We start from the raw sequence: 23,107 nt of genomic DNA, 5'->3' as shown, positions 1-23,107 counted from the left end.
TATTATTTTCCAGTATTTTATTTCATATTCTTCTTTAAAGGAAGGTTGAGCTATCTATGACATTGTTTTTCCACAATGGAAATCGTTTTACAGTATTTTTTTCCTAATGGTAAAATACAGTATCAACATCAGGGGTGAGGTGTCACAATTGCTGAATTGCCCTATGTCTTCAAAGCACCTAGTACACCCTTCATAGCGGCTTTCTAGAACTGTAAATTACTTAAATAATTCAGTCTTTCTCACTCTATATGATGTAAATTCGAGGAGAGGAAGACAATTTTGTGTTTACCTTGTCCCTAGCGTGTTACACTACCTGGCTACTAATTAATACTGATTTTAACTATTTTAACTTCACGCACCTCGTAGCGCTCTAGCGATGCTTACGCTATTGTCTGCTCTCCGTATGAAATTTGTTTTGTTTTATTTTATGTCGTAATACTCGTCGAGTCTAAGAGTTGAAAACTACGGAGCAGAAAAGCACCTCCTCAAACCTAACCCATTCTACTGACCTACTGTAGAGCTAAAGGAACAGCTCGAGATCTCGCGAGACCAGTTTCGCTTGGGCCCCCCTGAGGCCCAAGTGCGCATGTGTGGGTCTCCCGGAAAGTGCTGCAGTGGCTGCCGGGAGAGGGAGGAAGTCAGGAAGTAAACATTGGCGATCGTCTTCATTCTTGTCGAACTGTACCAGGGTCAGCAGCGTTGGGACCGAGTAAGGAAATCTTGTGAGAACTTGGAACGAGGAGGAGAGTGAAGGTGGAGAACTCGGGGAAGAGGGCCAGAGGCTCCTAATTCTTAGGAATATCCTCACGGGATTGATGAACGCCAGGTTGAGAAGGGAACGGGGACCGAGAACCAAGGAAGCAGCTGTCCTAGGCCTCAGTAGTGGTATTTGTGCCCAGTCAGACCAGGACTGTGTCTTTAGTGGTTTTTAAAGTAAGAATTATAAGGTGCTATTGGAGCTGAACTGTGCTTGTAGGTCTTAAGCGCTTGAAATGTTGGCCAATCTGAATACATGTAAAATCCGTATCAGATTTTAAAGAATTGACTTATTTTTTCCTGTGTTGAAATGAAAATGTGTTGGTAATTAGGCAAAATAGTGCAAAAAAACTAATTTTATCTGTTTCTTTTTGCTTTTTTAATACGCTTATGGAATATTTAAAATGACATATAGGGCTGGTGGTATATTTCTCTTGGACAGCGTTTCATTTGAGGGTTTTCAGCTTGGTTAGTGGGACATGATATGACCAAATCTGTGTTTGAAAAAAATAACACTGCAGTGTGGAAAACTGATTGGCAGGAATCAGAAGAGACTAGTAGGGAAGAGTAATACACTCAGGTTATTGATAGAAGTAGATGAATTCGAGTGATATTCAGAAAGTGAAAATAACAGTACTTCGTGATGAAATAGGTATGGGAATTAGCTGGAACACTTCTGAAAAGGAATGGATAGTGGTATCTTTCATCAAGAGAGGGAACAGTGGAAGAAGATTAGATTTCATAGAGAAGATTATGAATTTGAATTAAGACTAGTTGAGTTCAGATTTCGTTGAGACATCTAAGTGGAGGTACTTTGAAGTAAGCAATTGGACTGTGTTTATCTGAAGCTCAGAAAAAAGATCTGAAGTAGAGAAATTGGAGAGTCAGCAGTTGTATATCGTGGCTATTGAAACCTTGGAAATAGATGAACTTGTCCTCTGGTGGAGTTTAGAGTGATGAAGGAAGCCTAGAATTGAGCCTTGAGGAATCCAAAATTAAGTAACTGGGCAGAAGTGGAAGAACTTACGAAGGATACAGGAGGAGCAGTGATAGGGGTACAAAAAAACCCAGGGGAATATGGTGTCATATCAGCCAAAGGATAAGAATATATCAAAAGAAAAGGGGGAGGAACAGAACTAAAAAATGTCCAGAGGACTTAGCACATTGCTAACTTAGAGGTATCTTTGGAGTGGGGAGGGGAATGATTGAGAAGGGCAGCAGATAATGTGGAAATAGAGATAATGAATATAGGTGATCTTAAAGCATCCGGTTTTTAAGAGGAACAGAGATAGGACCCTGTGTACTCATTAAGGATTAATGTGGTAGAAAAGTTTGAGACACATATGTAGAGAAGAAATCAGGAATATATACATGAAAGAATGAGTCTCATGAAATTTTAAATGTATGTGCATGTCTCTCCACTTAACCAATAGAGTTGAAAGCACAACTGCAACAGTATGTAAAGACTTTAGTGGAGTAGAAAGAGACCTTTCCCTTACAGATGCTATGAAAGAAAAAGAACATATGATACATTCTATATAACCCACAGTATGTGTTATTAGGGTGTACTTTTGATAGTTTCTGTGGTGAATTCAGGAAGGCCTAGTTTATTCTAATAGATATTTCTTCCTTTTCATGCAGGAGGCCAGATAACCATGTCAGCTGCAGCTGTGGATGCAGCTAATGCAGCCCCCTTATCAGGGTCCAAAGAAATGAGTTTGGAGGAACCAAAGAAGATGACTAGAGAGGACTGGAGAAAGAAGAAGGAGCTTGAAGAACAGCGAAAATTGGGTAATGCCCCTGCAGAAGTTGATGAAGAAGGAAAGTAAGTACTTAAATTTTTTTGCAAGATCTGTTCATTCAGAATTCAAATTCATGTCTACTTAGTTTACCTATTTCTCATCCTTTGCTTTGACTGGAAACCATCCTTACCATTTCCATCATTTATGTTTTCATTTATTGTATCAAACTCATATGTATAAAGTTTAATAAATAATAACAAAGGACTTGTAATGATAACTATAGTCCTTTTTAGTTCTTCCCACTCCCTGTCCTACTGTACACAAGTGACTACAGCTGACGTTGAACAACACAGATTTGAACTGTGTTGGTCCACTTATACTCTTATTTTTCTCAGTAAGTACATGCAGTGCCACACGATCTGCCACTGTTTGGATCTTCAGATTCCAAACCATGGATACAGAGGCCCAACTGTGCAACTTGAGCCTCCACAGGTTTTGGTATCTGAGGCAGGTTCTGGAACCAGTCCCTCTCAGGTACCAAGCAAGGACTGAATTTGTCAATCTGTTTTGAGTTTTTCTGGTTGATACCTCCACATTTCTAAATAACATACCTATACTACTATTATTATAATCAACTCGACGTTATTAATTAATTTCTTGTTCTGATAAAAGATTAATCTCACTAACATATATCCCTATCTTCCTTCATCTCTCCTACATCTTTAGTTATATGACTATTTTTAGTTTCTCTGTTCGAAATTTTTTCACTCTAATATACTTTATTTTTAATTCTTTTTATTATAGTGATAACAAGTATATTTTGTCTCCCCCTCCCACTGCAATATCTCTGTCCTTACATTCTGTAAAGATACCCTTACAGTCTACAACTTTGTTTAAAAAAATTTTTTTATTACAGAGACATCAATCCTCATATTCCTCAGTATATTTCTTCAGTGCCATGGTATATTGATCCATCAAAAAGGCCTACTTTAAAGCACCAGAGACCACAGCCAGAGAAACAAAAGCAGTACAGCTCATCAGGAGAATGGTACAAGAGGGGTGTAAAAGAGGTAGGTATGCAACCTGTATATATGTGTGTAGAAATGGAGATTTTTAAGAACTTAAATAAGAACCTCTAATGTAATACTATATAAACAGATTACATGACCTTTTATCTGGTATTAGAATTCACAATACCTACTACTTTAGTTTCTATATTTTATAAATTTGATATTGCTAAAGTCTTTAAGCTTTCTCATTTATAACTGGTTTTCCTCTTAACAAATAAGTCATTTCATTAGACAGTACAGTAATGAGAGCCAAAGTTATTCTTAACTTATTTAGATAAATAAAAATTTTCTTTGGTTTTCTTTATATCCGCTTATAGAATTCCATAACTACTAAATACCGAAAAGGAGCGTGTGAAAACTGTGGCGCCATGACACACAAAAAGAAAGACTGTTTTGAGGTAAGCTCACCTTTGAGAATTTTGGAAACTGCTGTCAGAGAGTCTCTTTCTTTATTTGTGTCAGAGAACTTAATTCTGTTTTCTAAATGACCTATATTTAGGTACAAGTTAAATGAAAACATTAACTTGAATGAAATTAGTTCAGCACCATCAAAATTTTTTGCAGGAGAACTAACTGATAATTGAATAAACCATAAAGTCCCATGGTATGTTCACGCTGCTCTGTAAAGATGATATGAAATTTCCACATGGCTTCAAATACTTAGGGGAAAAATTTAATCTTACTCTGTTTTCCAGAGACCTAGGCGAGTTGGAGCAAAATTTACAGGGACTAACATAGCTCCAGATGAACATGTCCAGCCTCAGCTGATGTTTGACTACGATGGGAAGAGGGATCGGTGGAATGGCTACAATCCAGAAGAACACATGAAAATTGTAGAAGAGTATGCCAAAGTTGACCTGGTGAGCACAGTTCACTGCTTCCCTGCTGTCCTTAAAGAATGTATATTTTGGTATATCTCTAGCTTCGCAACTCTTTTTTGTCTTTATGCAGTATAAAAATGATCACATTTTTATGGTAGTAGTAGTAAGCCTAATTGAATAGTGAAATAAACAGTATACTAACCCTGTTTGGCAGCAGTTTCTTTTTACTTTATTTTCATATTGTCCGTTACTCCCTGATTTAGTTTGCAGGATATACTGGAAGCATGAGAATAGATTAGTGTTCAAAACTTTTGGCTTCCTGAGGTTATAAACTCTTGGCTCCCAGACTGTATCTTGCCTATGGACCTGTTTTATAGTTGTCTTACATACCATTTGAGGGTGGGGAAAGAAGAATAGGATAACTCCTTTCAGGAAACTGAATTTTATTTTAATTTAACCTCAGTTTTTTCTGTTATGATTTCACCTACTCACTCCCATTTTTTAAAAAACATAGTCACTGCTGTTTTTTGGTTTTGTGTTCCTTTTTTTTTTTAAGTAGAGTTAACATTTAAGACCATGGAATTTCACAGTTTAATAAAATCTGAATTTTATCTTTTCTCAAACAATGAAATATGTGGTAAGAGTAATCCTGGGCCAGCCGAGAAGAGTCAGTCATCTGGAGTTAAGTGGCTCCTTGTCAGCAAGGCTTGCTGTCTGCAGTTTATCCCTGGTTCTGCCTAGCTTAGTTTCTATTAATGCCTGACTCAAACAGGAGTTTGTAACTTCTGCTTAAATATGGCCAATTGGATCTGACTTATTTCCATTTGGGGGTTTTTTTATTTATTTATTTTTTATTAAATGAAAGATTCTTTAAATTCTACAGTGCTTTACAATTTTCAAAAGTTTCACACACACGATTTCATATAATCCCATAATAACCCCCCTTTTATTAATCTCCTACCTGCCTATTGCCCCTCCCCTTTTCTTCTACCAATTGGTAGCCACTAGTTTGTTCTCTGTTATCTATGAATCTGTTTCTTTCTTGTTTTATTCAATAGTTTGTTGTATTTTTTAGATTCCACACAGTACTTTCTTTCTCTGACCAACTTCACTTAGTATAATGCCCTCCAAGTCTATCCATGTTGCTGCAAATGACAAAATTTCATTCTTTTTTATAGCTAAGTAGTATTCCATTGTATACCACATCTTCTTTATTCATTCATCTGTTTTTTTAAGTTAATTTTTATTACAATATTGTTGCTTTACAATGTTGTGTTAGTTTCTGCTATACAACAAAGTGAATCAGTTGCATATATATGTACATACATCCTTTTTTAGGCCACTACAGTGTTGAGTAGTTTGGGGCACTTTTTGTTTGTTTTTTGGCTGCCCTATGTAGCTTGTGGAATCTTAGTTCCCCAACCAGGGATCAAACCTGGGCCCTTGGCAGTGAAAGCACAGAGTCCTAACCATTTGACTGCAAGGAAATTCCCTATAACTCGTGTTCTTCAGGAGCCAGAGGTCTAGAGCTACAAGACAGCCTTGTCCAGTGACCTTTTCTGAAAACAGTAAACTTATGCATTTAACTCATATAAAAATTAAATCTTCGTTTGATGGGACTTCCTGGTGGTCCACTGGCCAGAACTCCATACTCCCAGTGCTGGGGGCTGGGGTTCACTACCTGGGAAGGGAACTAGATCCCACATGCTACAATTAAGGGTCTGCATGCCACAACTAAGACCCAATACAGCCAAATAAATAAATGAAAATAAATATATTGAATATTGACAGTAAATTTCAAATGTTTCTTTTTCCTTAGGCAAAACGAACGCTGAAAGCCCAAAAACTCCAAGAAGAATTAGCCTCAGGAAAATTAGTGGAACAGGCTGTAAGTAATAAAATGATCGTTAAAAAATTTCAAATTCTTAGTAAACAAAAAATGAAGATTGACACAAAAATTCATTTTATATCTCTCCAGTTAGAAGAAATTTGAGAGAGAAGAGAAGTGCTATCAAGGGGAAAGAGTAAAACTGACACATTAAAGGTTCAAGGGACTATAAATTGATGCAGTCATTTTGGAGAGAATATTGCCATAAAACATTTATATACCTTTTCTGGAATTAAATTAGTAGATCCATCCATCCTAAAAATGTTCTAGTATTCAGAAAAATCATTCTGCACAAAAATGTTCACTTCAACACTTTTTACAACAGTAAGAAATTGAAAATAGTTTAATAAGGAATTAGTGAAGTGAGCCATCCTTCCCCTGCATGAGAGAATGTTGCATAGCTCTTAAAATGGCTTTCATCAAAGCTTAGTAACAACACCGGATAACACATATTTTAATGACACATGTAAAATATCATATTACCTCACAGGGAAGACGACTAGAACACTAGCTCTCATTTAATATAGAAATTAAAACACTAATTCTCATTTAGTATAGAATTAGTGAATCTTTCTTTTTATTTATTTTAGCGTTTCCTACACTTTGAACATGTAAGGCAAAAAGAATTTTCAAACTAAAAAAAAAAGGATGTATTGCAGACAGGGTTTTTCCTATTTTTTTTCCCCAGTCAGTCAATTTAATAGTTAAGTTATGCTTATTAGAGTTGTGAAAGTTTCTTTTTAACAAATTTATGGTGTAAGTAAAAAACATTTTCGAGTTATCAAGTTTAAATTTCTAAAAGGGACCCTTAATAAGTGAAGTCTCTCAGTTGTGTCCGACTCTTTGCAACCCCATGGACTGTAGTCTACGAGGCTCCTCCGTCCATGGCATTTTCCAGGCAAGAGTACTGGAGTGGGTTGCCATTTCTTTCTCCAGAAAGGGACCCTTAGCAAGTATAATTACAAACCAAACAGAACTAGGTAAGTTAATTACCAAGTGAGCAGTTACAGAGGCAGGTTCAAAGCACAAGTTAACAGAGAGATTATGTTAAAATCCAGCTGTGCCCCTAGCTAGCAAGATGGTCCTGGAAAAATTAGTTTGCTTCTCTGAGCCTCAGTTCATCATCTCTAAAGCAGAGATAACGACACCTACCCACCCCCTACCCCAACACACACACACACACACACACACATATACACACAGGAGGCTTAGCATACATATCACACAGTAAACACTTGGTAATTGGTAGCTAGTGTTGTGATTATTAATCATTACCAACTCTGGAAGAAAGAAGAAAAAGAAAATTTATTTTCCTAGTAAGCATACTTAAATGTTTGTAAGGGACTGTGAGTTTTGCCCATTTGGATGTGAAGATTAACTGCATACAGTAGGACTGTGTCTATTATAAAGATTTAGCAACATAAATATCCTTTGTTGAACTAGCAACTTGCAAGAACTCAAAAAAATTCTTAAAAAAAATTTCCAATTTTGAAAGTAACATACTCAGAAAAAACATATAGAAAATTATAAAGAAGAAAAATATTCCTTATGTTAACCATTTACATTTTAAAGTAGGCCTTTTAGTGTCCCAGTTCACTCCCTCACATATATCCATGTATGTGTATGATTATAATACAACATGTTTTTTAAATGGATTCATCTTTACATTCTCGTTTATCATCTACTTTTTCAATTGAATAATATACAGTGCAATGAGGACTTGTTTTCTGTATCATTAAATGTAGACCTATAACATTTATTTTTATATAAATGCACATGGTTCAATAATCAAAATTAATTTAAGACAGATGTGCATTGAAAAGTCTCCCACTCCTGCCTCAGTCCATCCTATCTCTAAACCTCACCCCCCATAATCTTTTTTCTTTTTCTTACAGATCCTTTCAGAGTTTCTTGTGTAAATACAAACAAATACAATATATAATCTTATTCCCATCTTTCCCTCTTTTTTTTCCCCAAACAAAAAAGGTAGCAAAGTATGAAAAGTAAAAAGAAAAGTGAAAATGTTAGTCACTCAGTTGTGGCTGACTCTTTGTGACCCACTGGACTGAAACCCACCAGGCTCCTCTGTCCATGGAATTCTCCAAACAGGAATACTGGAGTGGGTAGCCATTCCCTTCTCCAGGAGAACTTCCTAACCCAGTTATGGAACCTGGGTCTCCTGCATTACAGGCAGGTTCTTTACCATCTCACCTACTAGGGAACACAAAGTATACATATTTATTTTTCTGCACCTTGGACTAATCAGTTTAATGGTTGTTCAGTTTATTGAGTGCAGTAATTTATATAACCATTCATCTCTTGTTGATTTGTTTTTTTCCCAGTTATCTGTACAGTAGTACACAACATTAGCATCTTACATAACATATACATCTTTATATAATAGGCATACTAATTTCCTTACAATAAATTCCTAAAAGTGCAGTTGTTGATGCACTGAATATGTATATATAAAATCTGATGACTTATCACTTAGCAAGCATTTTAAAAGGCTATACTAAAATTTTTGCTTCCACCAATATACTATATATATATATATTTTTATACATACATATTTCCACATCCCCCTACTGAGCTATAAGATACTCTTTTTAATTTGTGAAGCCTTTTAAAGGGACATAATGAAATACTGAGCACTTTGTTCCAGGCATTTTGTGGAGTTAGAGAATATCCTGACCAACTGCTAATTAAGAAAGGGTATCTTTGAGGCATGGAGTTCACACCCTCCTTAAATCACAGTATATTGTCACCTGAGTAGATTTCTTCATTGCTAAAATTTTACAAAGGCTGTTTTGGCTCTAGAGATACTTATTACATGATCCTGGTAACTTTCCTTTTTGGCCTTAATAGAAAAACAGTGAAATTTAATGAAAATGTTATGTCTGAAGATAAACATGTATGAAATGAATATTTATTAGGTATATTGATCAACTTAGTCTTTGTATTACATTTTTGTGATTATAATCATCAAGATTATATCATCAATGAAAATTTTGGATTTGTAGACAGTGATAAAATTATTCACAATGACATGCTTGTGTTTAAAACTTATGTGCTCACTGCAGGTGAGAAATATGAGAATTTGTTCAGTTAAATTTATTATTTTAACTATGTTTTTAAAAGTGTTAAATAATCATTTGATTCAGTATAATAAAATCACAAATTCATTTTCTTCTTTTGTGGCATAGAATTCTCCGAAACATCAGTGGGGAGAAGAGGAACCGAATTCTCAGACGGTAATACATACAGATCCTATCAGGGTATACATTAAGGTTTAAATTTCTGATGGCTAATGTTAGTAATAACTCATGATAATAATAATAGGCTCAAAGAACACAAGGAATAAGGGTTGGGTTAAAGGGAATATAAGAACTAGATACTGCTCTTTTTCTCTTAAAACATTTTCCCCTTCTCTCTTCCTCTTTCAGGAAAAAGATCATAACAGTGAAGATGAGGATGAAGATAAATATGCAGATGATATTGACATGCCTGGACAGAATTTTGACTCTAAGAGACGAATTACTGTCCGGAATCTCAGGATTCGAGAAGATATTGCAAAAGTAAGCCTTGCCAACTTAACATACATATTCAGAAAACATTTGTCTTCCCAACCTAAATTTTGTCTACTCACATGGTATCTGGATAATATATGGGTAATATACTCAGTCATTCCAAAGTATATCATTCTGGATTTCTTTCTCTTCAACTGTATCCCCAGACATGCACACACATACACACACTTAATTGTCTCCTCCTACTAGTCTGCTAAAATCTTTGATGAAAGTAAACATTAACAGGTCTTAAAACATTTTTTCTTTCTAGTATTTGCGGAATTTAGATCCAAATTCTGCTTACTATGATCCCAAAACTAGAGCGATGAGAGAGAATCCCTATGCGAATGCTGGAAAGAATCCAGATGAGTAAGTAACAAGTTGACTGTAAAGATTTCAGAGTAGGGAAGGAAGTTTTTATTAATAAAATTCAATCTGAATTAAAATGAGTATCATCTATGGTTGGGTCAGAAAAAAATTTCCTTAAATTAATCTCTGAAACAGTTTTTGTTTTGTTTTTTTTTAAACAGAGTCAGCTACGCGGGGGATAACTTCGTTAGATACACAGGTGATACCATATCAATGGCCCAGACACAATGTAAGTGTTTCCTCTATGTCAAGGTATTTTATGTCAGCTCATAAGAAATTTGGGGGCAGTTTTTAAAGCTTGTTTTCAAGAAGCCTGAAAACAATGTAGCTGACAACTCATTACGATGGTTTTAATTACCCTAGTGTTTGCTTGGGAAGCCTATGACAAAGGGTCTGAAGTGCATCTACAAGCAGATCCTACAAAACTAGAGTTATTGTATAAGTCCTTCAAAGTCAAGAAAGAAGACTTCAAAGAACAGCAGAAAGAAAGCATCCTGGAAAAGGTAATTGTGACCAAACGATACACAGTCCATTTTAATCCATCGGGATTAGGTGCAGTTGGTATACAGTATCAGTATAACTGTATCAGTGAGCTTTTATAGCAAAACAAGCCACCTCAAAACCTAATAGTTTGAACAGATATTTCTTATTTCTCACCATTTTGTACTTCAGCTGGGTCTCCTGTTCTGAGCCTGCCTATCTGAAACCAGATGATCTAGAATGGCCTCCCTTTGGTTTCTAGCAGGTAGCAGGCCTCCTCTGTCCCATGGAAGCCTCACTTCTACCCCACGTGGGTTCTCGTCCTCTGATAGGCTAGCCCAGCTTCTTTACATGACATTCTCAGGATACCAGAGATTAGCAACAAAGTGTGCCCTGGTGCCCAAGTGTTTTTCAGGTCTTTGCTTACATCATATTTGCCAATATTCCAGGGGCCAGAACAAACAGCATGGCCAGGCCCAGATCCAAGGGATAAAGAAGCAAAATCATGTGGCAAATGGGCATGCACACAGGATAAGGGGAATTTTATATGAGCATTTTGTAATTCACCACACTCAACAGATGAATAGCAATTGAGACATCTTTTATTTGCCTATGAAAGTTTGGTGGCTTTTTTTTTCACTGTGTTTTATGTAACAAAGCCCGTGAAGATTAGTCCTCTAATCTTTGTGATTGGAAATAAACCCCTCAGTAAAGATTTGAATGCAAATCTTTGTAAAATACATTTAATAATGTTCAATGTTCTTTTAGTATGGTGGTCAAGAACACTTGGATGCTCCTCCAGCTGAATTGCTTTTAGCTCAGACTGAAGACTATGTGGAGTACTCAAGACATGGGACAGTCATCAAAGGACAGGAGCGGGCTGTCGCCTGCTCCAAGTATGAGGAAGATGTGAAGATCAACAATCATACAGTATGTGTTGAACTAGAATTATATTGTGTCCTTGTTAGCATTTTGCTCTGCATTATATTTTTCATTAGTAAATCATTGTTGTATTTTGGTTTTTTGTATTTTAACTTTGTTACTTTTAGCAATTTTTAAAGGTTATATTCCATTTACAGTTTTTACAAGATATTGGCTCTATTCCCTGCATTGTACAGTGCATCCTTTAGCCTGTCTTACACCCAGTAGTTTGTACCTTCCACTCTCCAATCCCTGTACCTCCTCTCCGCTCCTCCCCATTGTTAACCACTAGTTTGATCTGTGAGTCTGCTTCTTTTTTATTGTATCCACTAGTTTTATTTTTGTATTCACTAGGTTGTTGTATTTGTTTAGATTCCACATGTAAGTGATATCATACAGTATTTGTCTTTGACTTACTTCGCTAAGCACAATGCCTTTTCAGTTCCATCCATGTTGCTACAAATGGTAAAATTTTATTCTTTTTTATGGCTGAGTAGTATTCCGTTGTATACCACGTCTTCTTTATCATTCATCTGTGTTTTAATTGATTTTTATTGTAATATTGTTGCTTTATTCCGTGTATTTCCTATAAACAGGAATTCAGATACAAAGGCTTGATACAAGTTAAATATTTTGACAGAGACACTTCATAGATGACAAAGTATATGTCATATTGCATATTGTATCACATGATAAAGCTTATTTAATTTGCTGTACTTTAATAGTCCCCAGACTACACTTGTCATTCTAAGTAAGAGTCAAAAACCTTGTTACCAAATAGGAACCAGGCCAGTAATCATATATGAGTGAAATGAGCCAGGCAGATTTTACAAACTAGAGAACACGAGCCCTGTCTAAAAGGAGCATCCACTGGTCAGCAACAGGCAGTTACTGACAAGTGTGAATGTGCCTAGAATTTCCCAGTCCTTCTGAATTTTTCAAGAGAAGTCAAGTAGCCTAATTTTTTTTAATTTTCGGGGGGAGAGTGAGAATAGAATGTAAGATTATTGTAACCACACACTCTCCCTGTTAGCTAACCCTGGAGTCCCCGTAATTTTCACTTTTTATCACCAGCATGTGAGACTAACCCAACAAGGACCTACTGTATAGCACAGGGGACTATACTCAATATTTTTTAATAATCTATGAGAGAAAAGAATCTGAAAGAGGAAAAATAAAATATATATATATGTATATATTCTGTGCTCTACACCTGAAATTAACATGACATGGTAAATCACCTCTACTTCAGGTTTTTAAAATAATACGATTAATTAAAGAGAGGATGTTTTTTACAAAGAAAAACAGTATATGAGAAACCTGTTTCAGGCTCCTTTTAAAATAAACTCTCTCTCTCTCTGCAGCATATCTGGGGATCTTACTGGAAAGAAGGCCGATGGGGATACAAATGCTGTCACTCTTTTTTCAAATATTCCTATTGTACTGGAGAAGCTGGGAAGGAGATTGCTGTAAGTAATTGTCCTCTAGTTCGTAAAAACAGCCAAAGCTCTTAGATCAAAAATCTGTATGAAACATATATTTTTATGTTTCAAATTTAACTTTTTCTTAGACACTCAAGTTAGACTACATATATTTTTCCACAGAATTCAGAGGAATGTATTATAAATGATGCAACTGGAGAAGAATCTGTGAAAAAACCTCAAACCCTCATGGAGGTATGTCCATGATCAGTTGTCCTGAGTTTTTAAGTCTTAGAGGGAAGACTTTAAAATTTGCACTAGAACTTTGATTTTGCACTAATAACACTATGTGTAAATCCTCAGATGCATCAGGAGAAACTAAAAGAGGAGAAAAAGAAGAAGAAGAAGAAGAAGAGGAAGCATCGAAAGAGCAGTTCAGAGAGTGATGAGGAGGAAAAGAAGCATGAGAAGTTGAAAAAGGTACTTTGTGAAGGCTAAATAAATAGTAAAAGTGACCACAGCCGTCTTTATTTGTAGGAATCTTAGAAAATTATCTTGTCTTATTCCCAAGCTCATTTTAAAAATGAGCAAACAAACCCCAAGACTGGGTGATTTGCTTGGGTCACCTATCAGGTCTAGAATACAAATGGAGATTTGGTATGTCTCCGTACTGCCTGCCTTTTGAACTTTTGTTGAATATCACTAATGCACAGAAGAAAAATGGTTGGTATAGCTGTTATTTTAGAGTTATTGACATGTTCCCCAGAGAGAATTGCCTATTGACATGTTCTCCAGAGAGAATTGCCATCTAGCTCTATAATTTTTAAGTTCAGCAAGTCTTGGGAAAAGTCAGAATTGTATTCCCACCAAAAGCGTCAGTTGCTGGCTCTGTCAGTAAAATGAATCTCATTCAGTTTTTGTTGTTAAATAAAATTTCTTTAACATTGAAAATGTCATAGAATGTTTTGTGCTCTGTGAAAATTTTTGAGCCAAATAATGATTAGTTGTAGCTTGACAGCGATAGAGCTGACTCCCAAGCTGAGGCATTCTAGGTTTTTGATGTAACAGTTCATAGTCAGTGGGGTCTTTTGGTACTCTGCCACTTCTGAACCAAAGAGATCTGACTCAGAGCCATGGTACTCATGTATTTCTTCTCACTATAGGCACTGAATGCAGAGGAGGCCCGTCTTCTTCACGTCAAGGAGATCATGCAGATCGATGAGAGGAAGCGACCTTACAACAGCATATATGAAACTCGGGAACCCACTGAAGAGGAAATGGAGGCCTACAGAATGAAACGTCAGAGGCCAGATGACCCCATGGCCTCCTTCCTTGGACAGTAGTAACTCGTCACTGACGGTGACCCAAGATAGACTCTGCTGATGCATTCTTTTAGATTCTTGCTGTTGATTATCAATGGAAAAACCCATATCTATTCTCGTTAAAGTCAGGAAGCAAGGAGACTGCCTAATAAAGCATCCAAAAGTCTCATAATAAATTTATTCCATTACACAGTGAAGAACAAAGAAGAAGAAATAAAGTGGTACATTAAGTGCAGATTAAGATTTTATTTCAGATTTTATATTAGTGATGTGGGAAAAGATCTTAGTTCTCCACCTATCATGAATATCTTCTCAACATTTATTTATTAAGTTTCAAACTTTGTTTCCTCAATTTTTATGGCCCTTTATCTAGTGTTAGGACTCATTGTGAAGGCCAATTAGTTACTCTTTCTTGAAACAAGGGCTTCATTTCTTTTTTAATTAATAGTAACTATAACTGTAGTCATTTAATAATCATTTCTTTTTGCCTTCTCATATTTTTCTGATCTGAAACTGATAACCTATCTTGAGCTTTGGATTACTGGAAGGAAATCTGTAGAACGTGTGAATAACTTTATCCCTGATGTCAAGTCTGTGCAGTAAAAATTCTGTTTCCCACTTGGTTATAAAATTTTGATTTTCAAAACATTTCCTTGTATTTATACTCAGAACTAAATGTGTTAGCCTTTGAATGGGGGAAAAAAGTTTTTCACCCTGAGTCAGTGTTGACTGATCAGTCCTAGGTCTTTTACCATTCTGGACAGGAGTATTCAGACACAGAAATCCTCTCCTTTGTCACAGAGGATATGGTTTGTGATACTAATTGCTATTTTAATTGTGATTGCCTTTATATAGCAGTCATGAATACTAGATTTTTAAAAGATTGTAGAGTATCTCTTGTACTTAATCTTTATAGCCAGCAGGTGTCTCTTTTGTAAAATTTGCAAAAAGTGAAACCTGAAGTTGAAGGTTTCTTCAGAATATTACAAGCAGAGCCTGTAGGGCTATTAGTATCTGAAAATGACATGATTTTTAAGCTTCTTCTAATAACATTGGGAAGGTAACACTGACAGAGTGGAATCGGTGAAAACAACCTGTTTAAAACCCCTGACACAAGTACATTGACTTTTAACAGTTCACTGGCTTTTCTGAATTACCAAATCCCACTTGAATATTGCATTAAGTTAACATCTCAGAAATACTGCTGATGGGAAAGTAACTGAATCAAACTGTCTAGTACTGTGGATATACATTGTATCTAAATTCAGACCAGTATGAAATTAAAACAGTGATGCAAACAAATCTAATTCTTACCTACTTTAAGAATGTCAAAAATTTATGTTTTCATATTCCTACCTTAACATAGGCTGGTTCAATGTAAAATCTGATATTAGTGTCTACTTTGTATTTTATTTATCTTTTGTTGATAAAGACATATAATTAAAAATATTTAACTGTGAGTGGTTTGCAGCATTATTTCGAATATTTGGCAGAAAAGTAGTTTATAGGACTGGCAGGAAGACTTGAGTTAGCTTCTGCACATTTGAGTTAGAAAATTTCAGGACACTTTAACTCAAAAAAATGTATCACCTAACATTTCTGGGCTTCTGTTTTCTCTTGTGAAACCTAATTTATGCTGATTTCAGGGAGAATTCTATAATATCTGAAATCATGTCTTATTTCTGTTTCATTTTGGATAAATGGTAACATCTAGAACATTACTCAAGATATGAGCTTTGATTTTATTATCTCAGTTATAGATGACTTGAGTGCTGGAAGTATGTACTATAGTTTGCACATGTTATCCCTCAGAAGACTTTCATGGGGTGAGTAATAGGATGATATCCGTATTTCACAATAAGCATAAGGACTCAGTGAGTCCAGGTAGCTTGCTCAGGTCCTAACAGTAAAAGCTTGGGGTCAGGACATAAACCAAAGTCTTTGACTCTAAAGCCTATTCCTTTCTCTAACATTGAAGGCCCAGATTTTGGACCAGGAATGCTGGTCTTTTGCAGTTTCTCATTGACAGAAACCATAAGCAGGTTCTTGGTGTTTTTATCAGGTTCACCCTCAATACCTGAAAATGAGGTATCTGTCCCACATTTTTTGACACTTCTCCCTCCCCTAGGCTTGTGGGATGCTTCTCACAAGACTGACTACCAAAATGAATAAAATGTGATTTCATTAAAAACCCCTAAAATAGGAAAAAGGACTGTATTTAGGTTTGTTTCATTCAACATTTTCTAGTTTCTACTTTAGAGTTTTTCTCTAAAATCTGATATGGGTTTATTTCTCTAAAAGTCTTGTTTAAAAGAATCTTAAAAGTCATTTCTCTAAGATGGATGATGATTCTTAGCAAATTCACCCACACGCTCTAATTAATGGGGAGATGGGGGCAAACAGCATGGGCAAGAGGACACAAGCCCATCCTCTCCCGTTTTATCTTGACAGAATTTACAGCTTGTCTCATTTGCCTGGATGTTTAATTTGGAAGTAAAAGGAACTTCCTTCTCTTCTTCCTCATTGATTCCACAAGGAAAATGGTTAATTATTGGAGCTTCATAATCGCCAAGATCAAAGCCTGACAATATAAAATTTTATTTCTAGTGCTCTGAATGTTAAAAAGCAGAACTATGTGGGTTTACAGTGCCTTTCGTCCCTGAGACTCTACGATGCATCTTCTCTGCAGACACAAGATGCAGAAAATTCCCAGCTCCACGTACACAACCTGAAAAGAGAACCAGCGCGCGTGCTCCTTCCTGGAGGCGGTGGGGGGGGGGGGGGGGTGGTCCTAGCCGTTTGCCAGTGCGCCTGCGTGCGGGGATTCGCCTCGCCCTGTCTGCGGGCGGGAAGGCTCCAGGAGAACCCGGATGGAGCCCGGCGCGGCGGGAGTGGAGGACGCTGCGGGCGCAGCTATCATACCGCGCCCCGCAGGGTCCTGCCCCCGGGTCGCACCTGAGGAGCCGCCGCCTAGACTAGTTCCAGCGCCCGGAGGCTGAGCCCCAGCCTGAACGGAGAGGGAAGTGGAACCCGAAACGGGCGCCTAAAAGAAGCCCGAGCATCCCTTGGGCCTGCGCCTGTGTCTCGGAGCCGTCGGCTGGAGACCGAGCAGCCTTCTTCCCGCGCCACCGGCGTCCTTAGCTCGCCCGGGCAGCCTCTTAAATGCTCCGTCCTTTATAATACACCAACAAGCCTTGCCAGTTACGAGCCCATGTCGTTTACATGCACGCTCATAATTAAACCTCCCAACCACCCTATAAGGTAGGTACTATTGTCATCCCCAGTTGAGGGATTGAAGCTTGGACAGGTCCCAGCCTCTAAGTGACAAAGCCAACATCCCAGGCGTTTGCCTCTGAAGCATTTGCTCGGCTATTGCTTTCCCGTACCTTCTCTCCTGGCTTTTGCTTTTAATAACGTAAATATAGTGAATTTTCAACCCTCTGCCTCCCTGGATACCTGCACCTACCATGGACTGGCATAGGCAGAGGCCAGGTAGAAGTTTGATTGTGTTTGGTTTGGTGTTTAAGGTTTACTGCTGCACTTTGATGTTGTCACTGCTGAAATAGATGTTTTAGCCTTCCCTGGGTGTTTCTGTTATATGAATGTTTACTTCCAGAAAAACTGATTTTTCTCTCAATTGTGATTCTGTTTCATATTTACCCTTCATAAACTTGCAAAACATTTTACTCTGTTGTATCTGTTCTTTCATTCTGCATCTTCAGATGGCTTTCAAAATTTCTCAAAAAAAAATCTTCCTGAAAACTAATTATGTCTATCTTAGTAAGTAAGCCTTTTTGTTTATTTTACTGTTTATTATGGGAAATTTCCAGCATACATAGAGTGAGTACGGTGTAATGATGTGTGCCCATCACCCAGCCAACTCAAGACCAGTCCTATTCTATTTCTACCCCCATTGTGTGTGTGTGTGCTGAAGTACTGTATTTCAGAGAGCCCAGACATCATTCCACCAGTAAATAATTAAGTCTGTGTTTCTAATAATGAAGACTTTTAAAAAAACACAACCATACCATTATCACAGTGTTTCAGTTAATAATAATTCCTTAATAAGTTGATGCTTTTTTTTAATGTTTACATATTTTAGGGTATTGTGATTGCTAAATACCACAAAGGAACAAGTGAGAATTGTGAGATTCTATAACACAAGAAAGCCTCTTGGGCGGTAAGTTCATCTTTGAGGATCTTAAAACTTCTTGCTACCTATTCTCCCTTTTTGAGGGGGAGGGAGAAGAATTTTTCTAAAAATTCTCTTGTTCCAAACAGGTAAATCTTCAATCAAAATATATGTGAGTAGCATAGAATGGATAGGAATGTACTCTTAACTCATCCTATAATTTCTAGTTGGAAGTCATTAGAAGTAAACCTGAAGTAAAGAAAATCATTTGAAGTAAAGCTTTCTCCTTCGCTTTCTCTGTACCCCCAAAATATACATAACAGTATACAGAAAGATAAGCATTTTTCTATGTTCATCTCATAATGCTGTTATCAGCTAGGAGAGGTTCTAAACAGTCTGCCCATGGTCTCCTCACTTGACAAAGCTTAAGATCAACTCTAAATTGTCTTTACCGACTGGCAGACATCTTTCAGTTTTCAACTGGTCGATAGCAATCATATGGCAAATCAACTTACTAGTTACATAGAAGTATGTTTTACAACTAGTTATTCTTGGCAGAGCCTCTAGCAAGCTAGGGCTTTAAGTAAATATTCTGGGCTTGCTTTCTGTGATTTTTTTATGGCTAAAGTGGGTATTTGGATTTCAGTGTACCCCTGTTACATTATTTCAGCCACATTCTGTGGCACAGAACTTTGGGAATCATTTATATGGGAGATAGAATTGTTTTCTAAGGTATATTTGAGCCTACATGTGGATTATACCATTACTCATTGCTCAGGAGGGAGAAAGAGAAAAAAAAAAAAAAGTATCTTTCTTTTTAGGTCCCTCAGCTTTCATAGGAAGTTGTCATCAACTCAGAAAAGGTAAATGGGTGTTAAAGCATTTAGTGTTTACTTAGCAACCTAGAATATCTATAAGGCTAGGAATTGGCCTGGGGGTGTGTTCATTCCTCTAAATCTGTGTGTGTACTTGGATATGTATCAGAATCACCTGGACAACTTTATTTTAGATTCTCTTGTCCTACTTCTGGAGAATGATGATGTAGTAGTTCTGAGGTGGTGCAGGGACATGTTTTCTTTCAGAAGTGCTCCAAGTGATTGTGATAGGCAATCTCATTAAGAGATTCCTGTTCTGGGTACTATTCAGAAAAATTATCTAAAACACTTTATTTAGAGTGCGTACTTGGGGCCCCTACTCCAGAGCTAGGGAATCAGAATATCTGAGTGTAGGGTCCAAGAATATGTATTTTAGGAAGAGGCTTAGATGATTCCTCCATTTATTTACTAAACTAGAGAATGCCTGCCTTCCACATCCTTTCCTACTATAATTAAGGGTTTTCTTCTACATTTGATCTTAGCCAAAAGGCCGAGAAGCAGTTAAGGCATTTCTTCTATGAGAGAACTTTTTCTGAAATTTCAGTAACAAGAATAGTTGTGTTTCTCCTGAGCTTCTTGTTTTACTTTTTTTTATATGACAGTGTGAATCATGGACTGATAGTGCGTATCCTGTTTCTGTGTCAAAGGTGGCTTAGTCAGACCTGTTTGAAATTCTCTGCTTAGGTTGGAGTCAAAGACACTCAAGGATCAAAAGAGTTTTATAGACTATTTGATTTAAATCCTTATATATTAGAAAGAACTAGCCACCATGTCAAAATCTGCCCTTCTTAGAGTATTTAGTGAAGACTTCATTCTCCATTCACTAGTTCATAACTGGGGGGTGTGCATGCATCTCTGGCATAGGATGGAGGAAGGGATGGCAGTGAGATGCCTTTTCTGGGGATACAAAATGTACCAGATTTGTTTGGAATATACATCACTAAAAACAAAGTAAGCCATAACTGCAGCTCACCAATAGAGAACTTACTAGGTATTCACAATTTGCATAAGCCCTAATCTCTCATATATAACTTGCTGGCAAGGTGCTTGTTCCAGGGCTTTAGCTGTGAGTTTGCTCAATTTAAGTTGTCATATTGTCATGGCTTACTTTGAACTGACATGTTACAGGATATTTCTTGACATGTACACAGATAACAGGATGGCATGAGAAGTGGCTTTGTTTTAATTCAGTTAGCCACTGGTTTTTAATGTCTGGGTTATATTTTACTTCCAAGCAAAAATCTTCAACATCTGTGGAATACTACGTGAGAAGTTTGGGGTGCCATGTCGAAGAAACGCAAGTGGGACGATGACTATGTTCGTTACTGGTTCACCTGTATGACAGAGATTGATGGAACTCAGCGCCCACAGTGTGTGTTGTGTAACTCGGTGTTTTCAAATGCTGACCTCCGGCCATCAAAACTGTCTGACCATTTTAACAGGCAGCATGGTGGTATAGGTGGGCATGATCTCAGTAGCCTGAAACACGTGCCAGCACAAGCTGATCAGAGTGAAACCCTGAAAACCTTTGGGGTTGCATCTCAGGAAGATGCCTTACTACAGGCATCATATCAGTTTGCATATTTATGTGCCAAGGAGAAGAATCCTCATACAATAGCTGAAAAATTAGTGAAACCTTGTGCACTGGAAATAGCACAAATAGTTTTGGGACCAGATGCACAAAAGAAGCTTCAGCAGGTACCCTTATCAGATGATGTAATCCATTCTAGAATTGATGAAATGAGCCAGGATATCTTACAGCAAGTTCTAGAAGATATCAAAGCCAGTCCTCTTAAAGTGGGTATTCAGCTTGCAGAGACAACAGACATGGATGACTGCAGTCAGCTGATGGCATTTGTACGGTACATAAGAGAGAGAGAGATTGTAGAAGAATTCCTGTTCTGTGAACCACTGCAGTTAACAATGAAGGGAAAAGATGTGTTTAACCTGTTCAGAGACTTCTTTTTGAAACATAAGATAGCACTCGATGTATGCGGCTCTGTTTGTACTGACGGTGCCTCTTCTATGCTAGGAGAAAATTCAGAGTTTGTTTGCTGTGTGAAAAAAGAGGTACCTCATATCGTGATCACACATTGTTTGTTGAACCCTCATACACTTGTCACAAAGACATTGCCTACAAAACTGAGGGATGCTCTTTTTACTGTGGTGAGGGTAATAAATTTTATCAAAGGGCGAGCGCCAAATCATCGCCTGTTTCAGGCTTTTTTTGAAGAAATTGGAATAGAGTATAGTGTTCTCCTTTTCCATACTGAAATGAGGTGGCTTTCCCGAGGCCAAATACTTACTCATATTTTTGAAATGCATGAAGAAATAAATCAGTTTCTTCACCACCAAAGCAGCAATTTAGTTGATGGCTTTGAAAACAAAGAGTTTAAAGTTCACCTCGCATACCTTGCAGATTTATTCAAACACCTAAATGAACTTAGTGCATCTATGCAAAGGACTGGAATGAACACAGTATCAGCTAGAGAGAAGTTGTCTGCCTTTGTTAGGAAGTTTCCATTTTGGCTAAAGCGGATTGAGAAAAGAAATTTTACCAACTTTCCTTTTCTTGAAGAAATTGTTGTTTCCGATAATGAAGCTTTATGCATCGCAGCTGAAATAACACTGCACCTGCAACAGCTGAGCAGCTTCTTCCATGGCTATTTCTCTGTTGGAGATCTTGATGAGGCAAGTAAATGGATACTGGATCCATTTCTTTTTAATCTGGACTTTGTCGATGATGGTTATGTAGTGAAAAATGACCTTGCTGAATTACGAGCTAGTGGCCAAATCCTAATGGAATTTGAGACAATGAAGCTTGAGGATTTCTGGTGTGCTCAATTCACAGTGTTTCCCAGCCTGGCAAAGACAGCGCTAGAAATCCTTATACCATTTGCAACTACATACCTTTGTGAGTTGGCATTTTCATCACTTTTGCATTTTAAAACAAAGCCCAGAAGCTGCTTGAATATGAGTGATGATATCCGTGTGGCTATTTCCAAAAAAGTTCCTCGTTTCTCAGATATCATTGAACAAAAACTACAGCTGCAGCAGAAGTCACTGTAAAATGACAAACTTTTTGTGTATAATTTTTAACATATTCTCAAGTCCATTGTAAAATTAAGCTATAATTCTCTCTCTTTTATATTTATGATATACCAAATCCTATGTTTTAAAAGTTTAGCATTTTTAACTTTCGATTTTCTTGTGAGATGTGAAAATATGTTTTGAGAATAAGAGCACAAGCAGCAGAAAAGATTAAGTGCTATTAATACATAGGATTCTTCTAGGTATCTGTTTAGCCTTTTGATGTGATGCATATAAAAAAGACACCCAAGCACTGGAATATCCAAGCTACCTGGTATAATAGGCTATGAATAGAGCCAAGAGAAAAAGAGAAGACATCCCAGAATATACCATCTCATGTTAAAAGTCAAAGTCAAAGGATGAAATGACATACTGAGTCCTCCCATGTCCTTGAGGGTTGTTTTAGGGAGGTAATGTTATCAGAAGAGGATTATGAAATATAATAGTGAAAGAAAGGATGATCCTAGTTAATATAAGATTTATTTTTACATGTATTATTTGGAGTTAGTCTCAATGTCCATTCCTCTAGTTCTATGCTCTAAATTCCATGACACTAATAAACATCCTGATGTCTTGGTAGTCACTCCTTGTCTTCTTTTAAGTTACATCTAGACTCCAAGTCATCAGGGCAGCTAAAGAGGAGACCCTAGA

The 23,107-nt window shown here is 37.0% G+C and overlaps 3 protein-coding genes across 4 annotated transcripts in view; all 3 read left to right on the top strand.

Annotated features, from left to right (window-relative positions):
* Positions 1–596: 596 nt before the first annotated feature.
* On the top strand, positions 597–15,819 carry SLU7 (SLU7 homolog, splicing factor). Its single transcript, XM_043913460.1, has 16 exons — positions 597–709; positions 2,398–2,581; positions 3,415–3,568; positions 3,886–3,966; positions 4,264–4,428; positions 6,209–6,277; positions 9,484–9,531; positions 9,724–9,855; positions 10,118–10,215; positions 10,377–10,444; positions 10,579–10,718; positions 11,464–11,625; positions 12,981–13,085; positions 13,221–13,292; positions 13,401–13,517; positions 14,201–15,819. Exons 2-16 carry the CDS (start codon positions 2,412–2,414, stop codon positions 14,378–14,380), a joined length of 1,761 nt encoding a protein of 586 aa, XP_043769395.1. The 5' UTR covers positions 597–709; positions 2,398–2,411; the 3' UTR covers positions 14,381–15,819.
* Positions 15,820–17,557: 1,738 nt separating this feature from the next.
* On the top strand, positions 17,558–23,035 carry ZBED8 (zinc finger BED-type containing 8). 2 transcript variants are annotated; one of them, XM_043913456.1, is made up of 4 exons: positions 17,558–17,620; positions 18,462–18,539; positions 19,313–19,354; positions 20,602–23,035. In XM_043913456.1, the coding sequence occupies exon 4, from the start codon at positions 20,651–20,653 to the stop codon at positions 22,433–22,435; it is 1,785 nt and encodes a 594-aa protein (XP_043769391.1). In that variant the 5' UTR covers positions 17,558–17,620; positions 18,462–18,539; positions 19,313–19,354; positions 20,602–20,650; the 3' UTR covers positions 22,436–23,035. The 2 variants fall into 2 exon arrangements, with proteins under 2 accessions (XP_043769391.1, XP_043769390.1); XM_043913455.1 differs by lacking the exon at positions 19,313–19,354.
* Positions 17,567–23,107, top strand: part of C1QTNF2 (C1q and TNF related 2) — a 58,818-nt gene continuing 53,277 nt past the window's right edge. The window contains exons 1-2 of the mRNA XM_043913459.1: positions 17,567–17,620; positions 18,462–18,539. The gene's annotated coding sequence lies outside the window, so the exon portion shown is untranslated. The remainder of the gene's footprint in view (positions 17,621–18,461; positions 18,540–23,107) is intronic.

Source organism: Cervus elaphus, chromosome 9 (genome assembly GCF_910594005.1).
Source record: "Cervus elaphus chromosome 9, mCerEla1.1, whole genome shotgun sequence".
Classification (NCBI taxonomy): domain Eukaryota; kingdom Metazoa; phylum Chordata; class Mammalia; order Artiodactyla; family Cervidae; genus Cervus; species Cervus elaphus.
This window is presented reverse-complemented; position numbering and strand designations above follow the sequence as displayed.

Excerpts from the sequence above, each read along its gene's own strand:
- SLU7 (XM_043913460.1), top strand. The coding sequence starts at position 2,412 with ATGTCAGCTGCAGCTGTGGATGCAGCTAATGCAGCCCCCTTATCAGGG. Across the intron at positions 3,569-3,885 it reads ACAAGAGGGGTGTAAAAGAG|AATTCCATAACTACTAAATA; the intron begins GTAGGTATGCAA and ends ATCCGCTTATAG. Across the intron at positions 4,429-6,208 it reads AGTATGCCAAAGTTGACCTG|GCAAAACGAACGCTGAAAGC; the intron begins GTGAGCACAGTT and ends CTTTTTCCTTAG.
- ZBED8 (XM_043913455.1), top strand. The coding sequence starts at position 20,651 with ATGTCGAAGAAACGCAAGTGGGACGATGACTATGTTCGTTACTGGTTC.